Source organism: Taudactylus pleione, unplaced genomic scaffold (assembly GCF_031769625.1).
Source record: "Taudactylus pleione unplaced genomic scaffold, aTauple2 ptg000117l, whole genome shotgun sequence".
In the NCBI taxonomy this organism is placed as follows: domain Eukaryota; kingdom Metazoa; phylum Chordata; class Amphibia; order Anura; family Myobatrachidae; genus Taudactylus; species Taudactylus pleione.
Genome location: NW_028284519.1, coordinates 20,854,684 through 20,882,228, shown reverse-complemented (window position 1 = coordinate 20,882,228; position 27,545 = coordinate 20,854,684). Strand labels below are relative to the sequence as shown.

General features: G+C 44.5%; 1 protein-coding gene across 3 annotated transcripts in view; it reads right to left on the bottom strand.

Moving 5' to 3' along the window:
* Window positions 1-617: 617 nt before the first annotated feature.
* AMFR (autocrine motility factor receptor) overlaps window positions 618-27,545 on the bottom strand; it is a 56,565-nt gene continuing 29,637 nt past the window's right edge. The window contains exons 6-14 of one of the 3 annotated variants that reach the window (XM_088471904.1): window positions 24,946-25,078; window positions 24,384-24,517; window positions 23,825-23,935; window positions 15,255-15,445; window positions 15,010-15,113; window positions 12,902-13,036; window positions 12,655-12,726; window positions 10,361-10,545; window positions 618-1,900 (exon numbers count right to left, since the gene is read on the bottom strand). In XM_088471904.1, the coding sequence (XP_088328030.1) occupies window positions 1,756-1,900; window positions 10,361-10,545; window positions 12,655-12,726; window positions 12,902-13,036; window positions 15,010-15,113; window positions 15,255-15,445; window positions 23,825-23,935; window positions 24,384-24,517; window positions 24,946-25,078 (1,210 nt within the window). In that variant the 3' untranslated portion in view covers window positions 618-1,755. The remainder of the gene's footprint in view (window positions 1,901-10,360; window positions 10,546-12,654; window positions 12,727-12,901; window positions 13,037-15,009; window positions 15,114-15,254; window positions 15,446-23,824; window positions 23,936-24,383; window positions 24,518-24,945; window positions 25,079-27,545) is intronic. The other 2 variants (XM_088471906.1, XM_088471905.1) reach the window with 2 other exon arrangements.

Sequence of the window (27,545 nt, the reverse complement as noted above, 5' to 3'; positions counted from 1 at the left end):
AATCCACATGACCTTCCATCTCAAAATGCTTACAAACATGACCTTCCACTGTCACACAGTAACATTCTATACCTGTACCAATAACATACAATATTATCACCAATATATGGCATTAAGAGTACAGGCTCATAGTAGTATGGAAACCATTTGGTGGGTTACTAGCTCCAAGTTTGTATGAAACGTCTTTACTACATACTATTGTGCTATATGCAGCAGCATAATACCAAACTTGTGATGTCTTCTCATATTGTTTTTTTTTTATAGGTTCTAGATGGTATTGCTGGAGATGTGAGTACCAATATGTTACTCAGGGAAGAGGAGGCCTGTCATTTTAAGTAAATTGTTCTTTAAAGAATCAAAATAGACAATTCATCCAGTACTGAAATATAGCATACATACCACAGAATGTAATGATATAATTTATGGGCTGCATGCTGTATAGTGTAACAGAATGGCCATTACAAACTGAAAAGCTTAACACAGATAAAAAGTTTATTTTTTATTTCTTATTTCTTTTAGAATAAAATCCAGCATTTGCAATAGTCAGGTCACAAGGCATAGTTACCCTGTGCGGCATTAAAACAAAAGGTTTCCTAGTTGCAAGGCTCAGGCCCCCCCCCCCCCCCCCCCCCGACATTCTTACATGTGGTTATGTACTCAAACAGTGGGATGTACAGTAGGTTAATGTCCAAAGGTCAACTGAGGAAACAGGTCTGGTTTCTCCTGCGGCCGAGACTCAAACAAACCAAACACAGAAATGTGAGTCTGTCTGTTTGGTTAGGGTCACATAAATGAATAATATTGTGCAAGCAACAAAGCAGGAGATGGAAAGAGAAACTTACTATAGAACTTCTGTGGCCATGACAGTCCATTGAGAAGTTTTGCCTATAGAACAGAAAACATGCCATGCCAATTCTGCCGAATAACACTGATCCTTTGGCAACAGAATAATTCAATTTTGCAGGACCAAGCCCCTAAGTAGCTGCAACACACCCAAATCTCCTCTTCATTAACTACTTACCTGAAATCTCTTTACCATCACTAATTCTTTCTCTATATGACACGAGCCACCTCCCCCCAACACTAGCCATTAGTACTTATAACGTTTCTTTATATCTTTGTCTTAGGGCACAGTAAAAGCCTAAATACTTGCAAACACAATAGTTGTGTGGCAGGAAAGCATCCAACGAGTCTTCATTACAACCTATTAGAGTCCCATTTCTCCTGGTCGGGATCCAACAGATGAGTGAGTCGATCTACGGGATGTGACAACTGAAGGTTAACAAACATAATTTGCAGGATCTGTAAACAAATCGCCACCATTATGGGACGGCCATGAGTATAGATAGTGTAGTCCTTGACTATGAGCACTGCCAGAAATGTTAGTTGCTGCTCAAGAAATACATAAAAAGAGGATGAGTGTTTAATATGTATTTTGCTTTAATATCTAGAGTCACCAGAGGCTTCTTCCTCCATCTAAAATACTGACAAGGTTTCCCCGTCTGTGTTCCTCTCCGAGACTGCAGGATGATTGTTAGCTTCCATGTAGAGGAGTCAGTATCTAGCACGCAAAGAGTGCATCAGAGCCTAGAAGCAGTCTTGCTTCTTTTTAAAACAAAGGCCTGCCAGGAAAAACAGAAATGACAGAAGCGGTCTCTGTCGGTCGAGCTGGAGTAGCTGACGAGCAAGGTGCTGGGCCGGTAGGAGTCTCTTGTGCACAAGGAGCAAGGGAATTCGATGCATGTGCTCTGGCCGTTATTGAGGGGGCTGCTGCAACTGAATTCTGCGCTCTGCAGCAGCTGCCAGCGTGTGTCTGCGAATGGTTACCGAGTCTGTAGAAGGAACCCAATTATCTGAATATGTAGACAAGTCTTCGTCTGAAGTTCCATTCAAATAGCGCCTGTAGGAATAAAAAATAAATAAAACTGCATTAGACAATACTGTCCACTTTAATATAAATCTGACGACAGACTAAAATGCTTATAGTACTCAAATACATTATACTGGTTACAGGTGCTGAGAGTGAGCACCCGCAAAGCTCATGTGTACAGAAAATAATTAGAGTCACCTCCTTATATTGCACTTATGCACTGCAAAAACAGAATGCTGCTTTGCACATTGTCTGCAGCAATCATGGGGCTAATAATCGCTCTGAACTCATCACTGAAACTACCAGGGTCCAGCTACAGTGCCACCCTTTCTGCATGGTACTTACAAGTTACAGTGGCACTGCCCTATGCATGGCAATCATTTCACTCCAACTGTTCATTAAAACCGACAAAACAGTTAACTAGTACATTTTTTTTGCCTCCCTACATAACTGGTTATGCTAGGTACACACTAGACGATGTGTCGCCCAATCCGGCAAATCGGAGGTAAATATCGGGCACATCGTCTAGTGTGTACCTTCTATGTCGCGGACAATGCACGCTCTCGTGGGTCAGCAGTGACATCCTCTGTCAGCCCTACATGCAGGTTCGATGGGGGATATAGTTAGCAAGGGCCATGCCGCCAAATGCAGCATGGCCTCCGTTGACGCTGCCAGCATCGGCAAGTGTGTATGCACTTGCCGATACCGGCTCCCCCAATGGGTCCCGTAGCTAAAAATGTCGGGCACATTAGATCGTCTAGTGTGTACCCGGCTTTAGGGTGAAATAGACATCACAGAACACTGTAGTCACCATTTCATGTTGATCCACTGCATCACTAGTGGCAGTCAGCTCCATCACTGATAGGGGCTCAGCAGGGAATAAATAAGCAGGGATTCCAAGTAAGCAATGTTGTATTGTGGAGTTATTTCCGGTACCTTTATTGTGCATGGGGGTATGACAGTGAAAGTTGTGACAGACAGTTACTGCAGGGTAACACGGGGGTAAGTTTATTCACATAATGCTGGGTACACACTGACAGATATATCTGTAGTGCATCGGCAGGTGTGTACAGATGATATGTCTTTAACGACCTTGTTCATAGACATATTGCATCTGCCCTGTAGCACAGCCAATGGCGATAAATATTGCAGATATATTGGCACATCTGACTGTGTGTACAGGCAACCTGCCGAATGCCTGTACACTTGCTGCAAGGACCCTGCAATGTCCGACATCCTGCATCCTGAGAGATGAAGGTATCAAAGGCATAGAATCTTAGAAAGGTCTGGACAGAAGACCACGTGGCCGCCTTACAAAGCTGAACAGCCGAGGCGCCACGGTAAGCTGCCCACAGAATGAGCATTAACAGAAGCCGGAACAGGCAGGTCAGCCTGCGTGTAAGCCTCTGAGATAGTCATATGAAGCCATCTAGCCAATGTTTTTTTATTGGCTGGCCATCCCTTCTTGTGGAAACCAGAGCGCACAAATAAGCAGTCTGATTTCCGGAGGGAACTGGTACGGTCCACATAAATTTTCAGGGCGCGGACTCCGTCCAAAGAGGCCTCACCTGCCGAGATGTCTGGTGATTGAAAGGCCGGCACTATAATTTCCGCATTAATGTGGAAACTAGAAACAACTTTAGGAAGGAACTGCGAAGCACAGCCCTGTCCTGGTGAAATATTAGGAAGGGGGAGCGACAGGAGCAATTCTGACACTCTCCTGTGCAGATGCAATCGCCAGAAGAAAGTCTTAGCTGTTAACCATTTAAGTTCTATCAAATCTAGTGGTTCAAATGGAGGACCCAGGAGGGCCTGAAGAACTACTGCCAAATCCCAAGGAGCCACTGGGGGGACAAAGGGAGGTTGAATCTGGAGGACACCATGGAGGAAGGTGTGGATATCCGGAAGAGGAGCAATTCTACATTGGAACCATACTGACAGTGCAGAGATATGCACTTTCAGCAAGGCCAGGCGGAGTCCGAGGTCCAATCCAGCTTGAAGGAAGGCCAGGACTATGCAGATCCAAAACACCTGGGGGTCGTAATTCCTGGGATGACACCACTGGAAATATTTATGCCACACTCTGTGGTATATCCTAGCAGAAGCTGGCTTACGCCCTCTAAGCATCGTGTTGATGACAGAGCTAGAGAATCCTTTGGGCCTTAGGAGGGACGTCTCAAGAGCCACGCCGTCAAAGACAGACAACCCAGGTCTGGGTAAAGGCAAGGACCCTGAGACAACAAGTCCGGACACTGAGGCAGCAGGAACAGAGTGTCGATGGAGAGACTCCGAAGATCTGAGTACCAATGACGTCTGGGCCAAGCTAGAGTCACCAGCAGGACAGTGCCTCAGTCTTGTTTGAAGTTCCGAAGAACTCGAGGAAGAAGGGAGACTGGAGGAAACAGGTACACGAACTGGAAGGTCCACTTCACTGACAGAGCGTCAACCAAGGTTGCCTCATCTTTTGTTCTGGACCTGTACACTGGTAATTTGTGATTGTGTCGGGAGGCCATGAGGTTCACCTCTGGGAGGCCCCATTTGTCCACTAGGAGTTGAAACACCTCTTGGTGAAGAGACCATTCCCCTGGATGTCGTGACAGCTGAGGAAGTCCACTTCCTAATTGAGAACTCCCGGAATGAACACTGACGAAATGGCCGGGAGGTGACACTCTGCCCATGTCAGAATGCATGACACTTCTGTCATTGCTGCCCAACTTCAAGTGCCTCCTTGGTGGTTGATGTAAGTCACTGTGGTGGCGTTGTCGGACTGAACCTGCTCGGGTTTCCCGTGAAGTATGTGTTTGGCCAGCTTGAGGGCCCTGTACACAGCCTGAAGTTCCAATATTTTGAATGGAAGGGTTGCTTCGACTAATGTTCAACGACCCTGAAATGAGTGCAGACCAGACACAGCGCCCCAGCCCCGAAGACTGGCGTCCGTTGTTAGGAGTACCCAGTCCGGGATCCAAAAGGGGTGACCCTTGGTTAGATGAGATGTCAGTAGCCACCAAGACAGAGACAGACGCACCTCCGGAGAGAGCACTATTGTCTGTGCTTTGATCTGGTGGAGCAATCTGTTCCATTTGGAGAGGATCAGCCCCTGCATAGGCCTGGAATAAAATTGGACATATTCCACCATATTGAAGGTGGACACCATGGACCCCAGAACCTCAGTCGCCGAGTGTATTGACTCCCGGCGACTGTGGAGGCATCTGCGTACTTGTAGTTGTAATGTCGAGATCTTGTCTGAAGTCAGAATGATTCTCTGCTGATGAGAATCCAGTAGGGCCCCCAGATGAATCATCCTCTGCGAGGGATTCAGGGAGAACTTTTTCCAATTGATTTACCACCCGTGCGCCTGTAGAAAGGCAATTGTCAGTTGTAGGTGGTGGCGAAGCACTACTGGAGAACCCGCCAACAGTAGAAGGTCGTCCAGGTATTGTAGCAGCCGGATCCCCTGATTCTGCAGATGTGCCGCCATGATAGCCATAACTTTTGGTAAACACCCTTGGGGCTGTGGACAGGCCAAAGGGTAGCGCCCGGAACTGGAAGTGTTGCTGTAGTATAGCAAACCGGAGATAACGCTGTTGAGAAGGAGTTATAGGGAAATGTAGGTATGCTTCCTGAATATCCAGTGATACCATAAAATCCCGAGGTTCCATACCAAGTATGATGGAGCGTAGGGTCTCCGTCCTGAATCTGGGCACCCTGAGAAATTTGTTCAGGGATTTGAGGTTGAGGATAGGCCGATGAGACCCATTCAGCTTCTGCACCAGAAAGAGAGTAGAATAATAACAAGTCCCTCGCTGGGACAGTGGGACTGGCACAATTACCCCTGCTTGCAGCAAGGCATGTATGGCTTCCTGGATCTGTAAGGCCTTGTTCTTGTCCAAAGAAGGGCCTGTGCAAAAAACTGGTGAGGAGGTCTTCAAAGGAACGAGAAGGCGTACCCGTGAGAGACCACTTCTCTTACCCAAGCGTCCTTGGTGGTTTGACACCAGCACTGGGCGAACTGAAGTCGTCGTCCTCCCACTCAGGGACTGTCGAGGAAAGGACTGCCTTTTGGGTTTTCCTTGAGGAAGAAAGGACCGAAAGGAAGAAGTTTGAGCCTTTGAAGGGGCAGATACTGAAGACAGAAGCGCAGATTTCGATGCTGCCAATGTGTCAACAATCTTGTCCAGGTCTGGACCAAACAAGATCTCCCCATTGTATGGTAAGGCTTCCAGGCCTTTCTTAGAATCAACATCAGCCCTCCAAGAGCGCAGCCACAGGGAATGGCGAGCAGACACGGCCGAGACTCTGGAGGTCAGTAGACTGGCATCCAGAGCAGCCTCACCAATATATGCAGCCGCATCCCTAATGTGGCCAACCAATGACATCCGATTCTCAGGAGCTTCCGTGGGAGTCCTCAAGCGCATCGGCCCAGCTCTCTATAGCTTTAGCTACCCATGATATAGCCATGGATGAGCGGCCAATAGCTCCTGAAAGGGAGTATATCGATTTCAGGCAAGTTTCCATCTTCCTATCTGTAGGATCCTTTAAGGAAGAAATGGAAGGCATAGGTAGTGTAGCACTTTATTATACGTGTAACATGAGAATCCACCGCAGGGGGCGATTCCCATTTTTTACAATGAGCCTCAGGAAATGGATAACATGAGGCCAAACGCTTTTGAGGCTGATACCTCTTACCAGGTGATTGCCAGGCAGCAGCCATGTTTTCTACCAGCTGGTCTGATAGAGGGACTGCCGAAGTCACCTTTTCCCATTTAAACTGAGGGTGTTTGGATTGAGGGGCAGGCTCATCATCCTCTATTGCCAATATGGATCTAACCGCACGCACCAAGGCAGGAATATTAATATTTGACCTAGTCTCCGCCTCTTGCAGAGGGGAATCAAGGTTAGATGCATCCGCAATCTCCCCGTAGTCAGATGACAACACAGGCCGCTTAGCGGGCTTCATGGGTTTCTCACCCTGCAAAATGGTCTGAAGGGCAGTAGAGGAAGTTGCCAGGCTCTGCACTGAAGTAGAGAAAACATCTACCTATGGTGGGTGCATTGGTATTGCCTGTAAGGGAATGACAAACTGCTGTGGTACAGGTCGAGTCTGCATAATCTGTGGTATAACCCGAGAGGGAATGATGGTTTGCAGAGGTAACCCCATATGGGGAAAAACAGCTGGTACCGCCAGGCGGCCAGCAATGTAGGCCAGGACCTGAGAAAAGGCAGCCCAAGGGGGTTCCTGTACCGTTGTAGGGGGGGTTGAGGTGCAAGGAGGATTATAACACCTCACAATTAATGTTAGGGACGCTGGTATAGAGGAGCCTTGACGTTGGCCCGGCGCTTAATCATATATTTGCAAATGTATGCAACTAATACCTCTGAATTTCTATTATGATGTAGGATTCAAGTATTTTTGCCAATATTGCTGCAATGTGCTGGAGGGAATATCCCTTTTTTTTCTCTGGTTCCGTGTAAACCCCGCCCTTTAGAAGCATCGGGGCAATTTCATTAAGCCGATTTGAGCAACCACCATACTTTATATTTGTACCTCACAAATAACCCTCCCCGAACCAAAACCTCCTCACTTAAACTTGCAGCACATAACCTGCAAGATAGCAGAACGGGTGGAGCATTGTGCTCGTTACCATTGTCAGACATGTCTGACACACAATATGGCACTGTGCAATCACATATATAATATATTAGTATGCGACACCCTGGTCCTGTCTGACATTTGGGTGAGCTACAGGAGCCTGTGCCTAAACATGGCACAGTGCAGCGCACAACAGTATAGACCCATCTTGTGGGATGTTAGGGACCCATCTTATGGGGTTCACCTTGACGCTGTGGATGGATAAACATTTTTGGCCAAACATGTACTAAGAACCTCACTTATACTCCATGTTAATTGTAGTTTATCAGGATTATTTTGTCTATCATTGTTCTTAGTACCTAGAGTGTGCGCCTGCATTCTATGTCCCCTGCATTGTACTGCAAGTCTCAGCTTGGCAGCACCTCCTATTATGTTTAAAATTAGGGTGTGCAGTCCAAGCCCCCCCCTTACTCCTATACAGATAACACCTTACAAGGTGAAAATGGACACCTACTTAAAGAGGAAATAACAATATATTCATTTAGGTGGTCTCTAGATATCACTTCCAGTTGAAAAAAGGACTTAGTACGCAGGATAAGTCTGTTATCATAAAAAATAATATAGAGACCCCCTATATGAAAACGCTCCCAGTCATGCTAAGGCTGGGAAGGACGTTTTCTTTGAAAATAAATGGACAGGGACAAAATCTGTACCTTCAAAGAACCAACCCACCATCTAAAGATCATCCTACACCAAGGATCTCCAAACCTATGGTACTTTCTAGCAGACACAGATCTCTAGCTTTAGTAATGGTATTAACCACGCTGTCTGAGACCCTTAGCTTTGAGAATCATGGATTCAATATCCACACCATTCAAGCCAATAGAACAATTACCCTGAAGGAAACCTCAATCTATAAAATCTTGTCATAGAGGAAATCGACAGGAAGGACCTAACGTCAACTTTTGGATGGCCAAGTACCACAACCTACTGGGGCAGTCTAGTGCCACTAGAATGATCGGTGTAACTTACAGGAAAGAGTGTTGGGGGAGCTGCATTATTTGCACAGCTCCCGTTATGCCATTCTCTTCTTAGGGGGAACTGCTATATTTATTGCTCTCTCCCTTGACCTCTTCTGGACATCAGATTACTTTGCAGCTTTGGACTGAATGCTAATAAGCAATTACCACCTCCAGTCAGTGAGAAGAGAAGCCTAGATACTTTCTTTAGTGTGGTCTAAGATGTAGAGGTGCTTGCAGAAAATAAAAAAATTAATTTATAAGGAAACTGCCTTTAACAGATTGTGAAGTGCATTTATTCCTAGGGCATCTAGTTAAAAGGTAGTTTCCCTGATGGCAGACGTTATAAAGGGGGAAGAGTTTATCACAGTTGTGCAGATTACAAACTAAGGGGCCTATTCATAATCGGCGGCCGTACGGCCTCCGATGATGAAGTATTGAACTTGCTGCGAGGGATAGATTACACCGAAGCAATTCATCATTGCTCCGGTGTGGGAGCTTCTCCGAAAAGCAGCTGTGCCCCTCGGTTAGTATCACAGCTACAAAAGTAGCTGTGTTATTTACCTACTCCCTGTTGTTCCAGCTACGCATGTGTGACCCGAGGTCATACATGCGCACAGCCGCCGGGTAGGCAGTGAGGAGGCAGCGGAGGGGTCCACTCGGAACTCTTTCCCCATAGGAAGGAGCTGTGATCTGAGAACAAGCGCCATCTGACAATGGCGTTTGTTCTTGAAAGCAAACTCCAAAAACCTTCAGTTTTCGGAGTTTACTGAATATCAGGGATCCTTTTCGGACCCGATGATGGATGGCCCGGTAACTAAAATATGCGGGAACTAGCGTTTCCACATGGTTACCGGGTCATTTAGTGTTGAGGAATAGGCTCCTTAGTGCCTAACTCTTGGACTACCCTCTATTCCCCGTGGTTGCAGTGTTTCCCCAGCTAGACGAGAGGAAAAATAAATACTTTCTGTGTAATCATTGAATTTGACTTTTTCGCATAAGCAAACTTGTTCTATTTGAAATCCCTTTTTATGTCTCCTCTTTATCAGCTGAAGAGGTCTGAAACACTGCTGTACAGTCATTAGTCTGAAACTTCAATTCTTTTTATTTTCTGGCAGAGGACTATGAAGGACTCCTCTCAGGTGATGGGTGGGAACTTTGGTCCATGAGGTGACAGAAAGCCAAGGATCATTGTAAATCCTGGGTTGCTCGTGAAATCACAACACCTGTGAATGAATGGCAATGGCTCTGTGCCCTCCAGCTGCTGTATAACTACACATCCCAGAATTCCCTACCATAGTTTTGCTGAAGCCATGCCAAAACTGTTGCAGGGCATGCTGGAATATGTAGTTTAACAGTAGCTGGAGGGCCACATGTTGAATATCCTTGTTTTAGGCTGTGAATAAAAGGCACAAACCAGCATTTGATAGAATTTTTAAAAAGTTTTCTTCACAATAGTTGTTTTGTAATACCAAACAAGCATACACCATGACTTCACCACAAGGTGGTGCTATTAGTGCCTCTATGGACTACATATGACCATAGCAGACAACTAGGGGTACATTTACTAAAGTGACAGTTTTTAGAAGTGGAGATGTTGCCCATCAGATTCTACTTAACATTTAATGATCAGGAGAGAATAGCTAGAATCTGATTGGTTGCTATGGGCAATAGCTCCACTTCTAAAAACCTGCACTTTAGTAAATTTACCCCCTAGTCTAGCCATGTCGCACCAGAATTATTTAAAGCCTGCAAACAGTTCCATCATTTAGATAATACAGCCACTTTTCAGGGTCTTTAACCAAATCAACGGCATTCATGTCTTCTATTTTATAAATGTTACAATATATAAGCAAGTTCTCTCCATGGTTCTTCCCTCACCTTCTTGCTAGCTGCACCATGTCCTCCTTCCTTTGTACAAGCATTCGTTGCCTCTCTTCTGCAGATTTGGAAAACCTACTGCCTCTGGCCTCAAAGTCATCTACCTCCACCGGCTGCGGCTCAACTTCACTGAAATCTCCATATTCCTCCACATTTGGCGATAGATCCAATGGGACACGCTCAGTCTGAGACAGGACATTAACAAGCCACAGAAAATGTTAGCTCAAGACAAGGAGAAGAGAATGACACTTTTATGCATAAAATCCACAATCACTGCTGTCTGAAAATAAAAAGTTACAATGGATAATGCCCAAAGTATGAACTTTTACACTTATCCGCAAAAATCTCTTCTGCATTTCCTTTTAGGTGCGGATGTTGTGCACAAAAAGTAACAGCCGCTCTTCTTTCCAACACCACGCAGGTGAGACACAACTTATCTATGTTCAGGGCACATATTACTTCAACAGAGTAAGTATAACTTGTAATGAGAAGAATTAGACATGCTAGTACGGTATGCAGTCGGGAAGTCGGCGGACCTAATCCCGACAGCCGGCTTCCCGACTGCTTAATCCCGGCGAGGGATCCCGGCGTCTACACATAGACGCCTGTCATTTTACCGACGCCAGGAGACCGGCGCCCGGCATTCCGATCGAAGTGATGCCGGGCGCCGCTGCGGACAGCCACAGGGAGACGAGGGTTAGGTTTAGGGCTCCCGGGGGGGAGTTAGTGTTAGGCACCCCCCCGGGAGGTTAGGTTTAGGCTAGGGGGAGGGAGGGTTAGGCACCCCCAGGGGGGACTTAGGGTTAGGCACCCCCCCGGGGGACTTAGGTTTAGGAGGTGGGGAAGGGGAGGTTAGATTTAGGCACTAAGAGGGGGGATTAGGGTTAGGCACTGGGAGGAAGGTTAGGCACCCTAAAGGAGGGTTAGGGTGGGGGAATAGGTTAGTGAATACTTACCTGGGGATGATCAGGATTTTCATCCTGTTCGGGCAGCCGCTGTCAGGATTTGAACCACCGGCCAGGGGTCCGGCGGTAAATCATACCGGTTACGCTAGTATCACCTATTAGCACTTGTGACTGCTCCTTAGAACACGAAAGGTAACTAGACAAGCAGGTACCGAGCAACACCATTGCTAGGCATTTCGAGAAGCCAAAATTAAGCTATGGCACTAGGGAAAGGATGACATGATCATGGTACTGCATAAGACAAAGAGTCTTATGCAGCAAAGAGTGCAAAGAAATATTATAGCAAATCTCTATAATGGGTGCATTAAAGCATACAAGTTCATGTCAAACATGCGGCCCAAATGCACATTTTATGCAGCGCGACAGTGTCACGTGATGCCGGGAGAGACGCCACACCCCACAAGACATGCACTCCCAGAATCCCACCTTCTGGCAGTAACACGCTGCCGGCTACAGACGCCGCAAGGCCTACGGTCATGCTCCCAGCTGAACCTCTGTTGCACATCCAGACCTCTGTACAGGCACCTGTGAAACAAGCTCAGCGAGCTGGGACAGGACAAGTGCTGCAGCTGAGACTGGAGTCACTTATCACACCTGTAAATACTGCCTGCAATTATTCTCATTAACGAAAGGAAACAAGTCTCCTGCTAGGTGCAAATTTACAGACTTTCATCTTGGTTCAGTTTTAAAAGTCATCACATCCAATAAGATTTCTCCTGAAATGTGAAAATTGGCGACCACAAAAAGATTTCAAATATCGGTAAGAAAACATTAAAAAGTTAATGTTTTCTTCCCGATACTTGACATCTCTTTGCTTAAACTTTATTGTTGGTTTTTCTTAATAAAAAAATCTTTCAAAATAGCATATAAGATTTTTTTTTTCTAGCGGCCCACCCACTCTTAAGCTGGCCACACACTAGACCAACTTACATCCAACCAGCCAACTTGTTGATTGGTTGGAATGAAAATCTGGTAACATATGGGAGTAAATGATGATCAGCAATTTGCTCCTAAATGCCAGAAAACAGATGAAAATGGTCATCAGACAAGTTTGTTAAATGTTTGATCTAAACTATTTGTTCAAACAACAGTTTTGGTCCATTTTCCAGCGTTTGGGAGCAAATTGCTGATTGTATTCCTTACCAGATTTTCATTCCAACCAATCAACTAGTTGGCTGGTTGGACAGATAATCTTTAGATGTGTGGCCAGCTTTAGACCTTGAATGTTTGGTCCGGTTGGGATTTTGAGTTTGACATGCCTGATCTAGACAATAGAAAGTCATATAATAATTACCTTTGACAAGTTCACTGCAGTCCTAAAGTACTTACCTGAACAAAAGTATTATTCTCTTCCTGCTCGCTGCCATCTGGAGAACTATCAGGTCTGGGGTCATCGGGCCTCTGGAAAGTGAAGATGTGTATGCTTGTATTACTTTCAGGCTGCATTTGCAATCCCTCCCTCCCATCTTGTACTGTGATCATGCATATTTATTAGCAGTATAATAATTGCTATGAGAAATTCAATATAAATCCGGCCTTGAACAAACTGAAGGTCAGCCCTTGGCAATGCACTGACCTGCGTGGGAAAAGGTACTTGGATACGTCCTTCTAAAATATTATCAGTTGTAACCTCCACAGAGCGAGTGAGTTGCAGATCTTGTAACACTAGGTGATATGGTACTTGTGGGAACATGTCGAGAACTTGTCGGGCCTGTGGACACAATACAGATCGTCAGATTGTGGCTGCGCACAGAGGGCCCGATTCAGACCCGCTCGCTAGCAAGCAAAGCTCGCTCGTTGCTGGCGATATTCGCTAATGTGCACAATGCGTATAGTTCGCAGTGCGCAAACTAGTATGAGCGACCGGGATGCGCTCGCTCGCCCTGCAAAGACAGCCCAGTGGAATGAGTGACAGGAGAAGCCGTTTGTGGGTGGTAACAGGGGCAGGGCAGAAGTAACGGGGGAGTGGAGGTGCCGACACAGGCCTGCCTGAGTGTTTCAACGCCGTTTCAGAGGCGTACATAATTAACAGGCAGTGTCATAGTACACGTCACCTGGTTGAATTTTGCAGTGAAGTGCTCGCAGTGCTTGCGGTAGGGTACAGTCAACTTCAAGCGCTGCGGTCAGATCCGATGGAACCCGATGTACCGATGGTTGTATATACTTCCTGGAGATGACGTTCGCTAGTGTGCGGCTAAAGACAGGCCGGTGGGCATCTGTAAACACAAAGTGATCGCTCGCCAAAGCTTAGTGGGCCTTGCCGTGCGAGCGCCTGCCTCTTAGATGAATTTCCAAACGCTGGGAGGGAACCACCGCATCTAGCGAGCGGGTCTGAATCAGGCCCAGAGTCTTAAGTGGGGTACACACTTGAATGTCAAATTGTTAGATCGACCAACCTGTCAGGCCGATCTAAGGATTTGGCCAGGTTATGCACAAACAACCTTGTGCATACACACTTACCAATCCAGCCGCCAGAAGAGCCAGTTGTGATGTAATGATCGCTGGTTCCTGGGGCTAACATATGGCTCGGTCGGTTGTGTGTACACACAAGCAGATGTGAAAGATATATTTTTTAGATATATCACATCTGTCGTGCACATGGCCGATGCAATATATTCGTGAAAGACGCAAGCGGGTCGATGTTTAGGGTCTGCGCACGCGCAGCGGCCGCACTGCGCATGCGCAAGCCCCGGAGCGAGGGAGAAATTCTCTCACTCCGGAGCTCAGTACAAAAGGCGCAGCTGTTGATGGTGATCGACAGCTAGCCCCGTTTTGTAGGCGTGGCGGGTGGGGCAGGGGGTGGTTTCACAAACTGAGGCGTTCCTTAAGGAACGCTTGACGTTTTATGGGCGGCCGCACTGACATCAGCAGTGATGTCAGTGGGGAGCTTCCTGCTCGATCAGAGCAGGAAGCTCCCTGGGGCTTGCGGTTGCCAAGACCCAACCTTAGGGTCTCGTCGCAAGCCCCGATGGTCGCAATGGTCTTGACCATCGCGACCATCAACCTGGTCGGTCGCTAAAGCTGTGGGTGGTAACCCACAGCTTAGCTAGCGACCAGGAGGCCGCACTTGAAAAGTCAAGCGGCCGCCCACATTCAGAGCGAGCGCCTCTGAATGCCATAGTGTGTGTGTACACACTGCCAGATGGACTGAAAGATATATTGTTCGTCGACTGTACAAACGATATATCGCCTGGTGAGTACCCAGCATTACGGACATCTGAGGTTGGATTTCACTAGTAAAGTGTGTTGCCTGTTATACTAGGACTTCCCAAACACTCTGTAGTGCATTACTCTTTACCACATGATAAATGTGAGCTATGCCCTCTATTCTTACTATCTGACTCCTAAATCATGTAGCTCGTTAAGCCACATGCACCTTCAATTATTATTTTAGAAACTTAAGGTTATTATACATTTTATACCTCTATAAATAATTATGACTATATGCAATCTAGTTTATTTAATGACAGGTGGACATAGTGATGTACAAAAAATAAAGACGGCTCCTAACTCCTTTTAAAGGTCAAGGACAGCTCCCTGAAACATTTTACGTCACCAGTCATTCAACAAGCTAGCCCTGATGAGCTTCTGATATAACGCCTATCTTGTCTGACAGGATGCTGTGTGTTCAGGAAGTGGAATAATCTTGTACAACTGGCACTGCTGTATTTACTCCATCCTTACCATGGCATTCAGTTGTGAGTTACTAGCTTGTGCAATTCCTAGTATATTAGTCGTATGCATCACTTCCACTGAGAAACTTGGCAGCCAACTAGCAAACCTTGAACCTATAAGAAAAGAGAAACACTGATGAGATCTTCATTCATCAAACATTATTCAGACATAGCTTAGTTACAAGGATCCAATACACTATATTGTCTTTATAAAGATGTACCCCATCAGCTGGAAGATACTGGTATCATTCTTACCATCAAAATGGAAGAAGTGATTGTGGTGATTGAGTCGGGGTCGTCCCTCCGTCACGGTTAGAGGGATAATATTCTGCTCGATGTTCTCTCTCTGTTGCTCCCCGCGAGGCCTGCTGCCATCTGCCATATTGAGAGACATTCTGCAAGTTGGACAGGACGTGTCTTGCTCCAGCCAAGAGCGGAGACATGAGCTGGGGAGAGAGCAAGAGGCAACAGTGTGATGGTTAACATTAAATAGTACCCAGTGTTCTCCCCAGAAAAAATTTCCAGCCGGGTGGCATCAAGAAGTAGCCGGGTGGGGGCCTTCGCAAAAATAATAAAATGTTTTAAATCCTGACCTTATAATGATTTAAACTTGAAATAACAATTTATATATTAATTATCTTCTTCCTAGAGGCCCATATACTGGCCCCACTTGCAGGCTACACAGAATATATTTTTTATACAGCTCTGCAGATACTGGCCCCACTTCCAGGGGCAGTTCCCACCTGTACTTTACACAGGAGGAGGGATCCAGCCTGACACTGCCCCAGCACTATGATGTACAACTACCCCCCGCCCCAATGCCACTTCCCCTGCTCTGCACTCTCCACTGACCCAATGCCATGTCCCCTGCCCGGCACCTCCTCCTGCCCCAATGCCGCATCCCCTGCCCGGCACCTCCCCCGCCCCAATGCGCCGTGTCCCATCACCTGGAACCTTCACTATCATGTCCTTATTGCCGTGGACACAGAGCCTCCAATGTGAAGAACGTGACGTTGGCGCAGCTCGGCGTCGCTTCCGGCATCCGTGGCAACAAGGACACATTGAGGGTGACTGGGAATGCGGTGCATTGGGGCGGGGGGGATGTGCCGGGCAACAGGCTGTTTCTACCGGGCGATGCGCCTGCAGGAAACTGCCTGGGGAGAACACTGGTACCTACATACAGGTAGGGTAAGGGATGCCGGCGCTCAGGATCCCGGTGGTCAGAATCTCGATGCCGGCAACTTGACAGAGTTAGGATACTGACACCTGCTGGTAAGTATCCTAACCCTCTCCTTACCCCTCCCTGCTGCCTAAACCTAACTCACCCCCTAGTGCCAAACCCTAAATTCCCAAACCTCCCACTAACCCCGTTACTTACCGTTGGCATCCCGACAGCCGGGATTATGACTACATCCCCTACCTACAGATGTCAGAAGCCCATATAACAAGGGTGAGGCTTAAATTAAGCAAAGGCCCATTTTAAAAGTATTTACTGTCGGCTTTGTCAATTATCTGTATTACTAACATTTAACAATAAAAAAGAAAACATAAATGTCTTTTTATGCACATTTCTCTTTTAACAAGTATTGAACCATGTATGGTGAGCCTAGTAGTGATTGAATGTTAGAGTACGAAAGCCCAGCCGTGACACAAAGGAGAATAGATTTGATAATGTAATTTATTTTTTTACTACACTAAATTGCATTAAGAGCAGCACTCTCTAGAAGTGAAACATAAATTTAATCTCTAAAAAGACCTTTTTCATTGACACACTAACTAGCGATATTAAAGGAAAATGCTTTATACCCAGCATACAACGACCGGGATAAGTTAAGCAAATCAAGTGCTTGCTCGGCTGTGGATGGCTAAATACTGAATAAAATATAGTTAGTATAACACAACGTTAAAATCTAAAAATGTGCATATCTACTTATTAGGATACCAGCTTCAGTCAAGGCAATTTTCGGGGCATTCAATTAAAAGGATATGGTGATAAAAGCAGGCCTGTTATTTTGGATTATATGTATTAATGTCAACATATTTTAAAGCAATAGCGATAGGCCTAGAGGCTTCTTGACAGGGATCCAAAAAATGTATTTAAAACATATATGGAATAGATAATTAATCTGGGTTCTGATAATTGGCTGGGTGGATAAAAACACTGGAATATTTCTAACCAGGGAGTTTCCAATCATACCTGTCCAGTACATGGTGTCGCAACTCTCGGATGGCAAATGGACGCAACCAGTATTTGGGGATTGGCGTGACCTATTTCTGAGGCGCGGAGTCTAATGTGCCGGCGGTGTTCACCAAGGACCCTCACAAGAGGGTATGGGCTTGGCTGCGACCGAAACACAGGTCGCGGCCCTCATAATAGGTTCCCCTATACAGATGCTGGGTAACTCTGGATGAAGTGGAGAAGACTTTCAGCGTAGTGAACAGGCCAGGTCAGAACCAAACGGATAACAAGGTTGTCAGGGAGCAGACGTGTGCAGATCGTAGAGGATAGCCAAGGTCAAACCAGATTGCCAAATGCAGTACCAGGGATTAGACAGAAGCAGGTCAGCAACAAAGCCAGGGTCAGGAACAGATTTGCAGAGGCTGATTGCAGGAATCCTCTAATCAGTGCAGCTGGTGATTGCACTGAGCTGGATAATAGACTGCAACGGTTTGCTGAGTAAATTCACTGGAACAGCATGTGATTCCTAAACTGGAATACAGCAGCACACAGGATCAGGACACAGGAACTGTAGATAATGAGCCAGATGGCAGTGATGGTTTTCTGCGCAAAGGAGCCACAGGATTGAATTTAACACTGGGAAGCAACTCTTTGCTCTGGCACCAGAGGAAGTTCTCACAGGGGATATGAATCTGCTGCAAGTCCATGATAGGCTGCTGAGGTCAGCTGAGGCAGGAGCACTCCCACTGGAAGAATGCTAGCAGCTGACATAGTGCATGATGGTGATGTCATGGTTCTCGAACAAGGTCAGGCAGAAATCCTGACCTGCAGTAAATGGCAAGGTAATTCACACAATTTGAGCAGTGTGACACATGGTACACCAAATACATAAAACATAACTCATCCACAGGACAGGCCGATAAACTCGGCATGGGGTTTAGTGCTATCCCTTCATTACATAGATCACCATCATTCTCCAGCCATACATATAGAGCTGACCAAAATTAATACACAGCACAACTAAATTAATCTCAAAGATGGTCTTTCCTGGTACAGATTGTGTGACGAAGGATGTTACCACTCTCTACGCTACCATCCCTCATCAAGAAGTTATTCATGCTGTTAGATAAACACTCATTGGCAACAAATGATATAAAAGGTCCACTAACCAAGTTTGTGATCTCTCGCACTGAGCTTATTTTGAACCTCAACAACTTTAAGCTTTAAAATTCACGCTACTTACAAAGTACAGGTACGGCAATGGATTCACACTTTGCTCCAGCCTATGCAAGAATTTTTAGTATAACTGAGGAAAAAAGCCTACACATTGTGAATTCTCAATTTTCAATATATTGCTTTATTTTCTATTTGTACACTACCAGTTAAACGTTATAGAAAAAAAAAATTTCCCCATATTTTACTTAAATTTAAGCAGTTTAATGTCCATTGTACTCTGAATATTAAAGCATTGAGTAATAAAGAAATGGAGTTAAGTTATCAAATAATCATTTTGTTTGACAAGTCAAAAATGTTGTTTACATTTTGTTAAAAGTAGCCACATTTTGCAGCTATAACTGCCAAACACCCTTGTGCCACTCTTTCTACAATGGAAATCAAATGTATGTTCTCACAAATGTATTGCTCTGGTAGGTTTCATTGCTTTCACATTCTGTCCAGTTCAAGCCAAACCAGCTCAATGGGGTTAAATCTGGAGACTATGCTGGCCATTACATAATTAGAAGCCTACCATTTTATTCCCTTGAGAGTATTTCTGACATAGCCTGGAGTAATATTTTGGATCATTATCTTGCTACAGGATAAACCCATGAATCTAGACATAGATCAGACAGTATTTCAGGAGCTGCAAAATGTTGTGGTAGTTCTTTGGGTTCAGTAAGCCACCAACTTGGGATCCAGAAAAAGAGCCACAGACCACCATGCTTCCTCCACCATATTTGACAGTTGAAGGGACACACTGCGGAACCATTCTTTCACCTATTTGACTAAAACCCTGAATGAAGAACCAGAGATTTAAATTTGGATTCATTAGCCTTCGGTATTCCAATTACAGGGCTCCTTGGCAAGCCTCTTTATCTTATTACTGCCATCTTGACAATGTCTATCTTTGGTTATTTAACCCATCAAATCCGTAGCTTTAAGTCTTCCCTTCACAGTTAGAACTGAGATTTGCCTCCATCGGCAAGTGGTAAGCTGCGTCTGAGCTGTTGTCTTGTGAGCCGCCTATTACACGAGCTGTTGACTCACAAACTTTTGTTCTGATTCTGTTGTGGCTTTGGGTATGCCAGACCTTTCCTTGGCAGAGTTTCCAAGTTCCTTTTGATGTTATGGGAAACTACTCACTGACCTTAGTGTTCTCTGAATAAAACCTATACATTTAAAGGTTATTATGGTCTGTATGTCTTCCTTTGTTCAATGCCCTTTTCTAACTATTATAATACCAATATGCTGCTTGCCAAAAATATTTTCCTAATAATACTTCAGGGGGTGTAATAACAGTCTTTTCCAACACTGCTTTTATACAGACAAGGGGTTTGTCATAAAGTAATCAACAGAAGTCTGGGCACTTATAGGATATGTTTGCATCAACTTTAATGGCTTAATTTACTTCCATTGCTGCAGGATAGATATAAGGGCCTAATTCAGACCCGCTCGCGAGCGCTGAGCTCTCGCAAGCAGGTCAATGTTGGCCAAGTGCATATGCGCACGAGGGAGCCGGCTTCGTCGTGCGCATGCGCGAGACCCAGATAGCGACGGCCAAGCCGTCGCTATGGGTCTCGCTACAAAGGGGGTGTGCTATCAATGGTGAGAGACAGCACTCCCCCTTTGGTGGGCGTGGCTGGCCAGACGGAGGCGTTTCCATGGGAACGCCTATCGTCTGGGGCCGGTCTCACTGACATCACAAGTGATGTCAGTGGGAGTGCTTTTGGCTCTGATAGAGCCAAAAGCACTCCAGGGCTTGCGGCCACGAGACCCTACCACAAGGGTCTCGTCGCAAGCCCAATGGTCACGATGGTCATGACCATCGCGACCATCTTTTTGGCCACTCGCTATAGCTGTGGGTGGTCACCCACAGCAATGCGAGCGGCCAGGAGGCCGCTCTAAAAAAAGAGAGGGAGGGTACTGATTCAGAGCGGACGCTCTGAAAGAGCGTCCGGCTCTGAATCAGGCTTTAAGTTCTTAACTCAAAGAGCCTTTTTTTAATTGTGAAGTTTACATTGTCTTTCAGATTTTGCGAATCTAAACCTCTAGCAGTTTACTGCTGATCTTTGTACCATTTCAGTTTATTCACTGGACTTGAATTGCCTAAAATTTCAATAAAACTGGAAATTGAAGTGTCCTAAAACATTAAACATCCATTCCTGGATCACCCATCCCCATCCATTTTATCAATTCTGACATCCTTCTCCCCTGTATCTGGAGAGGAAGTCGTGGCCCTCATCCGGTCCCCCCCCCCCCCCCAAATCCACCTCCCCTTAACCCTATCCCTTCACATCTCTTCCGCTACCTCCTTGTGCCTGTTCCCATCTTGCCCACCTCCACAATCTCTCCCTCTCATCTGGCACTGTCCCTTCTGCATTCAAACATGCCCTTCTCTGCCCCATTCTTAAAAAACCTACCCTTGATCCTAACACTCTCACCAACTACCGACCCATCTCTCTCCTCCCTTTTGCATCCAAACTCCTTGAGTGTATTATTTACAAGCACCTTACCGCCTTTCTTTCCTCCAACTCCCTGCTTGACCTATTTCAGTCTGGCTTCCACCCTCTACACTCAACTGAAACTGCCCTCACGAAAGTCAGCAATGACCTCCTTGTTGCAAAATCCAAGGGCCACTACTCTATGCTCATTCTCCTTGACCTCTCTGCTGCCATCGATACTGTGGACCACCCTCTCCTCATGCAAATCCTTCACTCCCTTGGTCTACGTGATACTGCCCTCTCCTGGCTGTCCTCCTACCTCTCTGACCAATCCTTCTCTGTCTCCTCTGACCACTCCACTATCCGACCACATCCTGTTACAGTAGGTGTTCCACAAGGTTCTGTTCTCTAGGTAAACTCATCAGCCCTTTTGATCTTCATTATCATCTCTATGCTGATGACACTCAGATCTAACTTTCCTCCCCTGACCTCTTCCCCTCTCTCCTCACTTGTATCTCCAACTGTCTCTCTGCTATCTCTTCCTGGATGCCCCAGCGATTTCTTAAACTTAATATGTCTAAGACTGAGCTGATCATCTTCCCACCCTCCCACATAACCTCACTTCACACTTTTTATTTATCAATTAATTACACAACTAAGTCCTCTAGTCCCAAAGAGCGCTGTCTTATAGTTATCTTGGACTCCTCCCTCTCCTTCAAATTACATATCCAGAACCTCTCGCAGTCCTGTCGTTTCCATCTCAAAAATATTTTCAAGATCAGACCGTTTCTCACCCAGGATGCTACTAAAACCCTCATCCACTCACTGGTCATTTCTAGATTGGACTACTGTAACCTCCTATCTGGCCTACCTGGTATCCAAACCCTGCAGGGATGACGGCCTCAGGATTTTGACGCCTGGAATCCCGAGCGCCGGCATCCCGTACCCAACCCTCACCAAGCCACCTAAATATTGCAGATTGGATCAAAGGTTAATTTATCCATTTCATACATGGACTTACGATATTCAATTTACAGTCTGTAATCTATATATATTGAACCTCAGACTGCACTGTTAGATAGACTGTTTATAATAAACAACCACTTCTATGTCTTATACCATCATAACATTTAAGAGGTTTAATTTGGTGCAGTTACCTTTTATTTGAATTTATATTTGCTAACATATGGTTATATACCGCTTTTGTTGATACTGTACATTGTGACTGAGGGGTCTATTTACTAAGCTTTGGATGGAGATAAAATGAACAGAGAAAGTCCCAGCCAACCTGCTCCTGTAATTTTTCAAACACAGCCTGTGACGTGGCAGTTTGGAGCCGACTGATTGGTACTTTATCTCCGTTCACTTTTATCTCTAACCAAGACTTATGGGGCACATCCACTAGCAGACCAAAAAACGACTGCATGATTACGACATTGTAATCGTGCAGTCGTTTCTCAGTCTGTGCTGTGCCTACATTGAACGTTCAGTCATTCAGTGTAGAAACATAAATCAGCCCCTACCATGCTCAACCTGACGCTATCATAGGGTTGTGCAGCATGTTCGGCCAATGATTGATGCCGGAAACGACCAGCGGGATCGCGGATCGCTGGTCGTTTCCGACAATGTGCCCGATTAATGTGCGATTGTACGATAACGATATTGTTCAATCGCACATAGAAATCGGCAAGTCGATGTGCGCCCTTAGTAAATAGACCCCATATTGTGATAGTAAGAGTTTTTGAAATACTGCGTATTCTGTACTGTGTAGCAGTTTAACTGTCAAATTCAAGCTAATTATTATGATGTGGGTGTTTTTACCATTACAGAAGTCGTATTACACTATCTATACGTCATTCAGTGATTAGCATCCAAATAATCCGAGCAACCACTTGATGTGAATAACCAGCACTGGCTGCATGTATTATTATGGGCGAGTTTGGACATTTAGGGGTCTCTTCTGCATTGTACGTAAATCCCCTATTCAGCAATGGAATAATGGAGAAGATAACGCAATTATCTTCTCCTAATTCCCATCCCGCTGAATACCGCACTGTAGGGATCAGGCCATTTGATCTCTATATTGCTTTAACACTTTTTACTATTCAGCAAAGCAAAAAGTGTTAAATCACTCGATAAATATTTACTTGATAGAACGCCATCTCAGAATGGCGATATATATGAAGAAAATACTTAAATATCCCGAAAACTGCAGGGACAGTGGGAAATGTTCCCATAAGTCCCTGCAGCATCTTGTAAGCCCGTCCAGTCTCCGTGCCTGCTTCCCGGTGAGCGCCGGCAGGTAAGTCCACCTAGAGCATGTTAAACCTGCCGAAAGTGATTGACATTAAACTTTATGTGCGATTATATTTAACATTTATATGTTAAATATAATCGCACATAAATATACATGTATACAGGCTAGCATAAAGCCTGTATACACGTCAATCAATTTGGACAGGTAGGAGATGTACTTGCCCCATCGGCGGTCACCGCAAGCAGGGACGGAGACTATTCCGAAGCGCATGACTGAGCATGCGCAGAGAACAAACAGAAGGGATTGTTTTTGTAATCCCGAAAACAACGCCTTCGGTGACATCGCAGGGAGAGCGTGTTAGCGCAACCGCTGTCCCTGCAGAAAATATTGCTGAATAGCAGTCATATTTTATCATAATTGATAAAAACTCGTGATGTTGTTGTCCGATAATATTCTGGTCAACATCGTCACTCTTGCTGAATAGACCCCATAGAGTATTTTATTCTAACACTGTTGATGTCTCCTTGAAAAAGGTCCCTTTAGAGACTGAAACATTGGATGCAATTTATATCTGTGGTGATCTAATCTGCATTTATCCGCCAGATTGATTATACAAGTACCCCACCTTTGTCCCCATAGAGTGCTGAGCTACAACCTTTTTAGATAATTTTTCTTACAAACATCACAAAAGAATTACATTCATGACGACGTACAGATCATAAAGACCTACTTGTGAAAGAGATGCCCGCAGGGGAGCTTGCGTGCAGCCTGCATAGAATCCCAACAAATGGCACAGTCGTCATTGTTTGCTTCCAGTTCCTCAGGAGTGGCTATAGCAAAACTTGTAAAGAAAATAGAACATTACCAGAACCAGCAGTGAATAACAGAATGGGAAGTACACAGCAGCACAACCAAGACTTGGGGAATAATTACTTGGGATCGTTGTTCAGCTAAACATTAGTACAAGCAATAGTCCTGAGCCATCTTTAAAGTACTCCTGGCACCTACACACATTGGAGTCATGTAATTTGTGGGATAAAACCATATTCATAGGAATGCCGCTTGCACCATTACAGTAGAGTTTGCTGCAGCGGTCGACAGCCATCTCTGTGTAGGTGACAGGAGAACTTTAAAACTGGAACAAAAAAAGATTACATAGAGATATAAAATTATTTGGCTATTGATAATATTATCAACATTAACTTATATAACACCAGCATATTCTGTTGCGGTCCTGTGTATTGTTTGAACACAACATAAAACAACGAAAAAAAAAAAAAAAAACTCACTGAGCCTCCATGTTTCCGACGACCCGCAAATAATTCTTGTGACGCCTGAGTCTGCGCTGCAGTTCGTGGAAAAGGTGACGCAGCTGCATGAAAATGACCAGGCTTGCCATTGACAACCAAATATTCCCAAATAACTGAGAAGGGGAAAAGAGAGAACAGACAATGAGTGCAAGTTGCAAAGTTTCCTCACAAATACAGCTTTTTAGGGAAAGTGCATTAAGTGTTGGGTAACCAGTGTGGATGAGTGAGAGCACGGGCGCGGACGCTGCTTAGAGTCTAGCTTGCCAAGAGTTAGTAACCTTGTAAGAGAAGACTTGTTCCAACAAGAACATTATTGATCCTTTAAATATTACTATCAGAATTATCTTTTTTTTTTTTATATAGAGCCACAAATGTACGCAGTGTCTTATAGCAGAAAATAAAGCACAGTACAATAAGAGATGTCTAAATGGCAAAATACAGGACACAAGAAATATAAATGTAGGACTTTAAACATAAAACTGTCATACAGTAACAGGTACAGTAATAACAAGTCAGACGAGAGGGGGGGGTCTATACTGACCAGCATATGGATATGATGCATCAGATCCATAGACAGATGACCAAGCTCCATCACAAAGTCTGTGTAATATACGTATGTCCCTTTGCCTTCCCATGTTCCTTCGTGATTTAGGTCCCACAGGTGAATCACATACCTATAATAAAAACAGATGTAATAATAGTGTAAAGAAACAGATGTATTTGCTGCATGTAGTAGGTTGGACTCCAGACATCTGTAATTGGCAATAATCAGAAGTGATGGAGAATACACAAACTATCTGGCATTATGCAATTAAATGGTTGCAATGCATTACACTGGTGTTGTGCAGGATCAATGTCTCTACATAGCTGCAGTGCATTGTAAACATCATGAATAAACATGACCTAATGCTAGGGTAAACCCTGAACAAGCCAGACGCATGATACAATTGAGGCCACAGAACATGTGGCTGCAGGGCATGTGTTTGGTTATCATGGAGACAAGAGAATACTCAATGAACACTCCCAGTTCAGGTCATTGTTATTTTTAAAGCACAATAATGTTCTGGAACCATAATGTCTCACACCAGCATTTGCTTATCATAGGCTATGCTGGCAGGAAAAATGGTTTATAACTAAACGGTGTACAAAACCCGCTCCGGAGATGAATGTGTAATAAAGCCAATATGGCTGCCTTTCAGTGTATATGATCCATCCTTTTGATCAAGTTCATGGATCCTTTTACCCAGCAAATAAACTATTTTAGACAATGAGGATTCCCACAGCTAATTTCAGATATTCAACTGAACAAAAACTATGATAAATAACTGATGAACATAGAGCTAAATAAATACGTGACCAGTTTTCAATGTGAATTGTACATATATGGCAATGGTAACATTACCAAATGAAATTGGTATCCTATTTACTATTATGTAGCATGGCCATATACAAAGCAATCAGGCTAGGCAATAGGCATATCATCGCTCTGTGGGCATGATTCAGAAATGTACGCTAACCCGATGTTTTATGCTGTGAGCATGTACAGAACGGGTCCTGCAATACCACATGGAGTTCCCCCAAGCCTCTGCCTGATTGACAGGCAAAAGCGTTTGGGGGTAGTGCTGGGGATGGCCTGCGTTCACGGAAACAGGGACGTGCCCCCCTGTTTTCTTGGAATGCTGAGGCCAGGGTCTGTGTCCATGGATGCAGACTTCCTGGCCTCGTAAGCCGCCAGGACCCGGCCCCTTTGCGAGGTAGCTTCAGCTACCAAAGCCTGGCCAAAAGGACAACAATCGCGATTGCTCCGATTGTGATACAAGGCTGCGATCTCTGTCGCAGCGCTGGGATCATGCAGATGCATTATAAGGGTGGGTTTTGTCAAGTGAGCAAAACAAAAAAGAAAAAACCTCTTTTTGGGGGCACTCTTATATAGTTCCAATTTAAAATTATTATTAATTAGATATGAATTAAAAAGTTATTAATATAGACACATAGAAAATATACATAAGACAAAAAGATGAAAAAAGAGCATAAAGAAAAAGGATTTTTATATATTGTCTTCCTCAAATAGACAGTAATATAACTATCTACAGTGATAGTGGGAAGATATCCCAAAAAATTAGTCCTTAATGGTTGGGCAAAAATATTATTTAAATAACACCTCTGCTCAAAATGAAGGTGCTAACACAATATTAATAAAGGCACATATGATTAGGTAAATATAATGTATATTACAACTTGATTTCCACAGGTAACCAGAAAGAGAAAAATCATATATAGCCAAAAAAAAACCTGGGTAACGAATTGAATGACCTCAGTCTGATAATATTATAGTGTCAGGTGTTGCTCTGCCCATAGACACACAGTACATAGAACATGACAATTTCAATATTAGACCAATACCACAATATATATAGGCAACATGCAGGTTATTACTCTGAACCTATATATAAGCAACATGCAGGTTATTACTCTGATATCCATGCCTAGGCTGAACATCATAGAATACAATTTACATGTGTTACGCCTAATTATTACTCTGTTCTGGTACGCAGTACGGCTCACCATTTTTATTTGCACCTGTTTTGTCTATGTGTATGGTGATTAAATGATTTTTTGAGGTTGAAGACTAATACAGTGACTCAGAGGGAACTTGGATGACGAATGCTTCATCATTATTGGATTTTGTATTTGTGAATTTTGAACTTTGGGAAATTTATGCCTGTATGACACTATTTTTTTTTACCCAAAGATTTTTGTTTGTCCACTGTCTTCCAATTAGGAGCGTATGTCCTTCTTTTTTGTATTATGCTCTATATCTAGTATTTGGTGATACTATTGTGAGATTATTGCTGCTCCTGAAATTTTGTGCAAAAGGGACAACACATTTTTTCTATACATTTGTTCTATATGAAAATAAACTCCACTTTTAGAAGCTAACCCATCAAAAGGGCTATCACAGTTGAACAATCATCATTTTGCTGCATGAGTTGGCACTTCAATTAGGTCCCATGTTTTTTAGCATGTCTAAGTTATATCTACTTTTTGTTGGTCCCATAAAACCCAATTCCTCAGTGTGGTTTCCCTGACTACCACTGATCAGTAGAACCTATGCACAGATTCACTCTCGTATAATCTCAG